The 10,653-nt window shown below is 30.3% G+C and overlaps 1 protein-coding gene across 1 annotated transcript; it reads right to left on the bottom strand.

Annotated features, from left to right (window-relative positions):
* Positions 1-210: 210 nt before the first annotated feature.
* On the bottom strand, positions 211-1,244 carry LOC123897679 (nuclear transcription factor Y subunit B-3-like). Its single transcript, XM_045948403.1, has one exon. It carries the CDS (start codon positions 1,166-1,168, stop codon positions 665-667), a length of 504 nt encoding a protein of 167 aa, XP_045804359.1. The 5' UTR covers positions 1,169-1,244; the 3' UTR covers positions 211-664.
* Between the last annotated feature and the right edge of the window lie 9,409 nt (positions 1,245-10,653).

Below are 10,653 nucleotides of genomic sequence, written 5' to 3' on the forward strand. Positions count from 1 at the left end.
ACCAATTTCACTATCTGTTTTTTCAGCTCACAAGAATGATTCTAGAGACTTTCTTGAAGATAAAATAAGTTCCTCACCACTTGTACCAATTGATAGAAATTGGTATAAATAGAAAATTTATGAAAATTAACACTGGCTTTTTAATGAACAAGCCAAAAAGAAATTAGCTGCTTAGTTCTAACTTCAATAGGTTCTTTAATAAAATCATAGTTCAATTTCTAACTTGGGAATTGATTATTGAAATATATATACAATTTGGGAAAGTTATTGAAGAAAAAAATAGTACACAACACAAGTAACTATATATACATAATACATGCAACATTCATCACCTCCCCCCAAAAAGCAAATGAAAAATACAAAGAATTTGTGCATTAATTCCACACCACCATCCATAATGTCTCTCTAGGGAATTCTAAATTAAAAAAATACATAGAATTTATATCAAAGATAAGCATATATAAACCTGATATCTAGTCAAGAACGCATAGATGAGATGATTCAAGTCTATTCCAGCTTTTTTTTTTTTTTTTCTAAGTCTATTCCAGCTTAGTCGTCATAGGTACATAGTTCAAATTCAGCCATCAGAAAGAAGCGGCATTAAAGTTGATGTAGAATTTTGCCGCCTATTGTGATCATATCTGACTCGAATGATTAGTCTCTGCTATCTGTTACTCCTTCCGAAAGACGGCGATCCACTTCCAGATCCATACATATTATGCCCCATCATCATCATCATAGAAGATGAAACTCCAACTCCATGATTATAAACTCCACCACTACCTTCACCAACATTTCCATGATCTCTATGATCACTTCTTCCAATCATAGCACTTTTTTCACCTTCCATCTCTCTATACTTACTCAAATAAATCTTAAGTGGCTCCACATAATCTTCAAATCCAAGTGTTGTCATAGCCCAAAGAAGATCATCACCATTAATTGTTTTTCTCTTTTCTTTTTGACACTTATCAGAAGCTTCCCCTGTTATGAAACTTATAAACTCTGATACACACTCTTGAACTGTTTCTTTAGCTTCTTTTGAGATCTTTGCGTTTGCTGGTAAAGCTTTTTTCATGATTCTGCTTACGTTTGCTATTGGAAGAAACCTGTCTTGCTCTTTGTAACCTGTTTGACCTCCTCCTGACTCGTTGTCTGATTCTGCCATAGTTGTAAGTCTAAGAAATGCTATCAACCAAACACAGTCTTATATATTGAGTTATTATATGTGTGTACATTTAATTTATATACACTATTTTCTCCTATCACTATTATAAAAAATATTAAAAAATGATACATCTGGTTTATAATATAAATCATATATATATATATATATATATATATATATATATATATTACTTTTTAATACAAAAAATGTCAAATCTACTTATAATAGTGATAGGATGGAGTATTTATATGTTAATATAATCAGAATAAAATATTTTTAAATTTTTTGGTCAAGTAGCCTAGTGGCTAGACTCTCACACATTTAAATGTGGAGAAATGTGGAATCCGGGATTCGAATCTCAGCCACTCTAATAATATTGTTGATAATTACCATTTGAGCTACACTTATGGGATTAGAATAAAATATTATTAAGACTCTTTAGTAGTGGGAAGTGAGAAAAGAAAGACCATAGTTGTAAACTATATATATAATGATTTAGAATAGATTGTGGATTCTTTGGATTCATCTGGATATGATTAATTAAGGAGTTCTTGGATACCATGAAAAAAAGTTGGATGGCCGATTGATTTCAATTCATTTAAAAATAATTAAATATAAACCAATGATGTGGCGTCAAATGATTGGATGTTGGATATTATATTTAAGAATGACAAAATAGATTGGGTCGGCTCACTTGTTAAACCGTCATATTTTCCGAGCTAAGCTGAGTTTTGAGCTCAATAATTTAAGTTGATCCATCCTGTCTAACTCATTTAAAAAACATGGCGGAGGCATATTGGTTTGCAAGTATTTTTTTAAAAAAAAATAAAAATTCTATAATGAGCTTTACAATGAAGCAATCATTCGAGTCCGATGCAATAAAAAAATTCTCTTTATTGATACCGTAAAGAAAAACTTAGATTTAAGCGTTATATAACTAGGCTTTCAATTTCATTCGAGAATGTTCTTTCCCATCATGTTCCCAATCCCATCAATCCTTCCTGCATGCAGCCCAAGTCACCCATGACCTAGCCAATGTTGCCCTAGTCATGCATGGTGGTGACGCTTATCTGTTTGATCCGTCAATCGTCCGTATTTTGTTATTCTTCCGCTCCGGTCACACATGTTTAGAGATATTAAAAAAAATTGATGTTGAAGTTGAAGAAGGTCTTCTTTCAATTTATTGACCTTTATTTATTTAGGCATATGAATGTCTTTGACCTTTATTTATTGTTATACTATTAAAATCAAAGTTTGATCTGTAAGCTTATTGTGCATAACTTATATACATTTTTCTAAAAGAAAAGATTTAAAAATAAAAAAAAAAAAAAAAAAACAGAATAGAATGTTTATTATTTATTGTGGTATTTGCGTTGAAATGTGGATAATTTGTGGCCGTTCATGTGCGAGAGGAGGTATTGACGTGTGTTTGAAATTTACCATTTGATTGGAACTGCTTATATCTTAGAAGTTAGAATCCAAACACCAACGTCACTGAATTGTGCTGAAAGGAGACAATGGCCTAAACTGTCTCTCATGTAGGCTCGGCTGAATGTTAGGTAGGGTACCTCCAGCACTTTTTTACCCTCAAAGTATAGTTTTAGTTGGAGTCATAGACCAATCTTTTAAGGTATACTTGAATTAAAGATCACATACTTAAGGGTCTACTCACATGGGTTTGACATTTTGATGTTTTGTTCATCTCAAAATCTTATATTCAGATTTCATATTAGGTCAGTTTATACAAAATAAAACTCTTACTATTATATTTTTATAAATAAACAGTAGAATTCATGTCTTTTAAATTAGTAGTCGATTTTTGAGCTAGATACTGAATCTTGAAAATAAAAACATAACTTAAGGTTCTACCCTTTCCAAAAAATGTTATTTTCTGAACACAATCGAGAATCAAACTTATAAACACATGCTTAAGAGACTTAAATATTTAACGTTGATTACGTTGGGCGAGTTTTTTTTGTGTGGGTACCAAATATAAATAGTTCATGTTAAAAAAAATACATTAAATCTAGAGTTTATTATAAGTAGTTGGGGGCTTAAAATGAGTGAATTTTGACTCTAGTCAATTACCATAGATAAGGTCACTTGATATGTAGTTAAAATGATTGAGGCATTCTTCTCTTGAATAATAATTCTTTAGATGGACACATATTTTGACATTTTTTTTTATAAAATATTTGGACATATATTTTAGACACATAAAAAAGAAAGATGGAGAAAAATAATAGGCAAAATTACACTTCAGGTCATTTATCTTCTTTTTTTTAACAGTTTGGTCCTTTATTTTATTTTTTTGTAACAATTTGGTTATTTATCTTTTTTTTGTAACAATTTGGTCTTTTATCTTTTTTTTTTTGTAACACTTTGGTCCTTATCTTATTTATTTATAAAAATTAAAGGACCAAAGTGTTACAAATAAAAAAAAATAAAGGACCAAACTGTTAAAAAAAGGACTAAAGTGTTACAAATAAAAAAAAATAAAGGACTAAAGTGTTACAAATAAAAGATAAAGGATCAAAGTGTTAAAAAAAAAATAAGATAAAGGACCTGTAGTGTAATTTTGCCAAAATAATAATTAAACATTTATATTCAGAGGAATACTTAGATAGGCACAAGCCTAAATGATGAATATTTAGGCATACTCAAATAACTAAAAAAATTTAAAGATAAACTAATTAAGTGATGTGACTAATTTATTTTTCTTTTAAATTCATTTCATCTAGGAGCGTGTGCCCAAATATTTTCATTTAGGCTTGTGTCTATCTAAGTGTTTCTCTTATATTCAAATAATGTCTAAATTCTTGTGGGTGTATTGTGTACATCGACACATGCCATTCTTCACTTGATTGCCACTAATTAAATTAACAATTTTTTGACCAAAAAAAAGATTAACAATTTTGAAGTAGTTAAAGGCCATAACACATCGACACGAATTGCTATCTTCCATTTGTGAATGATTAAAAGAAAAAGAAAAAAAAACATTTGTGAAAAGAAAAACATTAAAATTCCTAGTCTTGCAATAACACACCCACCACTACTACCACCTTTGGGCCATCTAGCATTTATTCATGAACTGTGGGGGTCCAAATTTTTATTTTTTAGTTTGATGGCTATAAATTCACCTATTGATTGATGTGAATAAATGAGAGATCTTGGGTTTAAACTTCAATCTTGCATATAAAATATAATATATTTATCAGTTGAATTATTTTCATGGGATGGGATCCAAATAGCTTCTTTTGGCACTATATGAATTTTCCTGTGTGTGCTATAAAATACCAAAAGTACTCTTGTTTGTTTCGTTACCTAAGTAGTAGATAGGTAAAATTTTTAAATGCAAGAACAGCTGAAGATTGTAATCCCCCCAGAGAACCCTCAGAGAAAATTTTGAACTTTTTTATCGTCTACTACTTAAGTAGTGAATCCTTGGTGTACCGTTAGACCTTTAACTAATGCAACAGACTTGACCACCAACTGATTTGCAAGTTAATTAACACATAGTTGTTTTTAAGAATTTCTCATTTTTATCGCATCCACTATTTAAGTAGAAAAAAAAATGAAAAGAAAAAAAAATACAAGAAATGGGGCGAAAAAATAAATTCTCTTTTAAAAATAATCAGATCATTGTCGATGAAACATCACACCTATTATGAGCCCATGATGTGACGTGAAATTTATGTATGATTTTAGTAAGAAATTAATTGGTCGGCTTTCATGTTGAAAGCAAGGTAAGGATTCACTTTCATTTTGAAAACTAATTATTCGTTAAGCTACTAGATTTGATCTAGTCAGGGACGGACATAAGGGGGGCAAGTAGGAGCTGAGCCCCTCCCCCCCCCCTCTTGTCAAATTTTTTTCTTTCATATACTTGTTGCTGATACATATGTACACATAAATTGATATTTGAAAGATGTGTTAAAAAATTAGTAACGATCGTTTGGCGCAAATCATGCACCCACAACATAGTAATTGTAACAATTTACTACTTTAAAATATTTTGATAATATGTATTAGACACTATTAAAGTGGAAATTCAATTAAGTTAGTTCGGATTGTTTGCTACAAATGAGAGATTATTTTCTGCTACGAAGAATGTGAAAATTAGGTTGTGAAACAAGATAGAAACTGAATTTCAAACTAATTAATACAGATTCAGTTGTTGATGAATTTTATGATCTAGAGCAATATCGTGTACAATTTAGATAAACAATGTGATGCATTTTATATTTTTTATTGAATATATTTAAGTACTATTATAATTATGTTTATGATTTATTTAATTATTCCGACCCCCGTTTTATCACTACAAGAATACTTCAATTTACCGGCAAATTTTAATAACACTTACTGAGGGCTTAAACCCCCAATAAGTTACTGGCGGCTTAAACCCTCAGTAAGTGAGAAAAAACCCTCACAACATTAAAAAATAATTTATTTTAAACGGACATATAATTTAGTGGCGGTCTAAGCCGCCAGTAATTTAGTGACGGCCCAAACCGCCAATAAATTGATCTAGCAGTTTCATTAGTGACGGCCTAAACCGTCAGTAGATTTCCCAAAATTTAGTGGGGGCTTTGACCGCCACAAAGTTATACGAATTTCAAAAAAAAAGAAATTAAAGGAAAAAGAAAAAACAATCGCCATTAGCATTGAGTTTCCAATTCCAACTATCAAACACTTCTTTCTATCAAACAATTTTTTCAATTCCCTCTGCCACCATCCAATTTCTTCTCCTTTCATCAAATAATATTTTTTAACAAACAAACTTATCACAACATCCTGCACAAATCAATTTCTTCTCCTTCATCAAGCTTGAGTTTCCAACTTTCTTCAATTGCAAAATCAATTTTCTCCGCAAATCTGAACCTGAATCTGAAGAACAAGAGTTCGAATTTGAATATATGTTACTCGAATTTTATAGATCTTGTATGCTTCACTTTCCTCTTGTTTGTCTTTGTTTTTTTTGTACAGATCAATTTTCTCTTGTTTGTCTTTGTTCTTTACAGATTTTTATGAATAGTAGCCTCAAGCTTTACCTCTTGTTTCTCTTATAGCTTTTTGTTTCTCATCTCTTCTTTCTATTCAAATTTTATAGATCTTGTAGCTTCTTTGTTGATTTTTTGGTTGAGGAAGAAATCTGAAGAAGAGGCTTCTTGGTTGAAGAAAGAATAGTTCTTTAGATGCAAATTTAGATTTTTAAATTTAATTTTAATTCTGTTTGATCAATTAATAAATAAGTAATTTTAATTTTTTTTTAAATAATATATTAGTTAGTGGGGGCTTAGGCCGCCAGTAAATTGGAAATGATAGTTGCAATTTTGTGGCGGCTCAGGCCGCCAGTAAGTTTCGATCTTTTCATTTTTGGCGGTTTAGGCCGCCACAAAATTTACCGTCGAGCGATTTACTGGTGTTTTTGGCCGCCAGTTGGCCGCCAATAAATACCTACTTTTTGACGGTTTTGACCACTTATTGAGGGTTTTTGGCCCTCAATAAATCATGTTTTTCTTGTAGTGTATAGATTTCTGGATCCGTCCCTGGATCTAGTGATGAAATTTTTTGATAATATATATATATTTGTTTGTTTATAATGAAACTAGGATCGAACTCAATAACTCATATATATATATATATATATATATATATATATATATATATATATATATATATATATATATGAGTTATTGAGTTCGATCCTAGTTTCATTATAAACAAACAAAAATTCGTTTTTGTTAGTGATACTTGATGGTTGTGTTGAGTTACAAAAACTAAGCATTGTCGTTAAAAAAAGATAAAGATGACTACTTAAAAGATAAAAAAATATATAGGTGCATTTTTTTCAGAGGAATTCCATTGTCAATTAATCCTCTTAAAATGTAACTTACTTTGGCACATAAGAAATAGGGATGTTTACGGGTATATTTTTGTCTGCAAAAGTTATCCTTACAATTTTATCACTTTATGTCATTGGAGTTAATTCTTAGGAAAATGTAGTGTTCTTAATTTTGCTTAACTTGTTGTTAAATATCCACCCAAGATTTCTACCATATTAATTCATATCTTTGAGAACCCGTAATTCTTAACAAGAATATCCGAGATTTGGGTCTTGGTGTGAATTTGGAATAAGTTATTTATTGTTTACATCATTATTTTGAGTCAAAATCTCATATTGAAAGTCATAAATTCGGTATAAAAACTTCTAGGGTGACTACTTCTCTACTTATATAAGATTAAAAAATCATCTTCTTTACATCATTATTTTGAGGCGAAGCTAGTTAGATTCAATTTGTATAATCAACTTAACAATAGGGTTAAAAACACTAAAATCTCTATTAAAGCTTTTGATTTTTTGGGTCATTCAGACATTATATCGAAACCTAACCGACCGACCCATTCGTCAGTATATCTTACAAAATCCCATACACTGCGGTGAATCTCGTCAGTGCCCACTTCTGTCTCTTCCTCTTTCTTTATATATATTCCGTTGCTTTCAACATTAGTTAGTTGCATTGCACTCATGTTACTTTCTTTTCTTATGTGCCTCCACTTGATCATGCTGCTATCAGTAGCTCTTAATCATAGCTTAACTAAACAACTTTTGTTTGTTAGTACAAACAAAATAGTACAACTATCCGGTTTGGGGTCAGTTCATGTATCAAATGGTTTCGGTTCCTCAACATGTTGTAAGGTATTCGAGGATATTTACATATATCCATAGATAATAAAAAAAAAATCTAAAACATATTGAATTTTGAATTTTTTTCTAATTACCTAAAATTTCATCAGCTTATTTTAATTAAGCAAAAAAAAATAATATTAACACGTAATAATATTTACGCATTTCACTCTCAATTTAACAAAAAACTCACCGATCATATTCGCGAGTGTGAATACTATTAAATTTGAATTTGTATCCATTAAATAACGAATAGTTGAAATATTTATTTACTTTATCTACGAATGTCGCTACCCACTCCTTATTCGCGGCAGATTTTATCACAAATCGGATTTTTGTCCATCCCCCCTTGATGCTAAGGAAGAGTGGGGCAACCACCTTTCTTGGTTATAGACTTAGAGTCTTTTTGATCCGCTAAAAAATAAGGGACTGAACAAGACAACTATAGTTGTATTGTGTTTGATTGTTGTAAAACTGTTTCAGGAACTGGACAAACTGGGAGGCAATGGACAGGACAAAAACAAAATTTCTCTCACTAAACCACAGCACAACTTTTTGTCCGCAGTACAAGCAGTGGCGGAACTAGAAAAAATATCGTGGGTGGGCCGAAAAATAGTCAATCTGTTTTCAAATTGAATTTTTTGTTCTTCTATTTTCACATGTTACTATTTTGGTACCAACAAACTATATTTTTACTCTAAAAATTGTGATTTTTGGCTATAAAGGTGATTTATTGTCTCCAACATTGAATCTAAAGATGAAATATCAAATTTGAGACCAAAATTCACAATTTTTCCCATTAAAATTCGCTAATTTTACAGCAAAAAAGTAATAAAAAAATATTGTGATAGGACTAAAATTGCAACAAATGTGAAAATATGGGACTTGAAAAATTTAATATTAATTAAACATATTTTTTATGTCATTTCATATTTATATACGCTAGTTCAACTGCTAATTTTATCTATTATTATAAATTCAATTAATTATGAACTAACATTTACACTAATACTTGAACTAATATGTGTACCGAATTACTTATAATCATCAATAATATACTCTAAATTAATAATTATATTAATATTTTTCCATGCAGCGACTTGAATATTTAAGAGACTCAGTGCTGAATTATCTCATCATCACTATGCATTTGTATAAAGAATATCATGTCTTCCGGGCAGTTAACTGACATGAGAGCAGTCTTAGAGGTGATCGTATCTGAACCAATCCAAAAGTAAAATCACAAACCGAACTAAAAAACTGAAAACCGCAAAACTGCATTTAGTTTGGATGTATTTGGATGACTTTCTTACTAAACCGCAAACCATAAAAATCGTCTCCCCCTTCACCACCTTGTCATTTTAGGCCCTCACTACTACACCCACTATTCAATTCCTCGAAGAAACGCCGTTCCCATTATTTGAGTAAATATTCACTTATCACAATATAAATGATTAACAATTGACAATTGTACACAAATCTAAAACATCTAATATAAAAAAGATTCTTTTTGGAAGAAATGCTCGTCATAATTGTGGTTAAACTAGTTGAGTTAAGGATTAAGGAGCAGAAGATCCAGAGTTCAAGTTCTGGCAAAGAGAAGAAAAAAAAATTAATATAACATTGTAATACTAACAACTAACATTACTTATAAAAAAAAGATAAGTATTGTATTTTCATTACAACATCCATTAAGAAGAAATACATTTATCATCACTATATGAGATTGAGATTTCCTGCCGTAAATTTTCACGCATTATTCAATCCAATATGTTAATTTTAGATTAGACCGTTTGAATTATACATTAGTTCTAACTCATTTACACAATCTCGACCATTTGATTGAAATAAGACAACTGAGAACAAAAAACTACGTCAATGTAGTTACTACTACACCAAATCTTTTTTTTTTGTAACGTAAAGTATCTACTCCATTTCATTCATAATAATATCACGAATACAAAGGGAAACATCAATGAAAATGTGGAAACTAGCTAAGGATGTGATCTCTCTTGCTAATACATGAGTGACCTCATTGACTTGTCTTCTAATAAACTCAACCTGAGAGTTTCTAAAATGTGTGTTAAACATGGTCCTACGGTCCTTAATAATATCACCAAGCTTAGACTCATCTCTACTCTTACTATGAAATTTAATTACAACAATTTGTGAGTCAAGCTCGAAATCCACATGCTCCAGTTGTAAATCTTGAATCCATTTCATGTCATGCAACAATCTCAACGCCTCACCAATGTCCATATTCATAATTGGAGAGAACCATTCCGTCTTAGCAAGTACAAAACTTACTTGATCATCTCTAACACATACTCCTATCGAATCTGATTCCCACTATCTAATCTAAATCTAAATCATATAAATCTAACTCTAACCCTAATGAGCTAGGGACCCAAATTTTTTGTAGGACATATTCGACTAGTAGCAAATCTCAAACGTTTACTCCCTCCGAACACAAATATAAGAAAAAAAACACTTAAATTTTGGACACAAATATAAGCAAAAGTCAACTACTTTTAAACTAATTAATACCACTATTCCTAATATACCCTTATTTAATCATTTCACTTTTCAAAAGTTTATGTAATTTTCAAGGCATAAATCATTTTTTAAAGGGTAATATAGTAAACTTAACTCATGTTTTGCATTAAATCAAAAAAATTAACTACATTTTGTTATAGCTTATTTTAGAAAAAATCACTTTTTTTTATAAAAATAATCACTTTTAATTATTTTGCATCTGTTTGTTACAAATTTTTAAAATAATCATAAGCTAAAA

This window comes from Trifolium pratense, linkage group LG7, assembly GCF_020283565.1.
Source record: "Trifolium pratense cultivar HEN17-A07 linkage group LG7, ARS_RC_1.1, whole genome shotgun sequence".
NCBI classification, from domain to species: Eukaryota; Viridiplantae; Streptophyta; class Magnoliopsida; order Fabales; family Fabaceae; genus Trifolium; species Trifolium pratense.

Excerpts from the sequence above, each read along its gene's own strand:
- LOC123897679 (XM_045948403.1), bottom strand. The coding sequence starts at position 1,168 with ATGGCAGAATCAGACAACGAGTCAGGAGGAGGTCAAACAGGTTACAAA.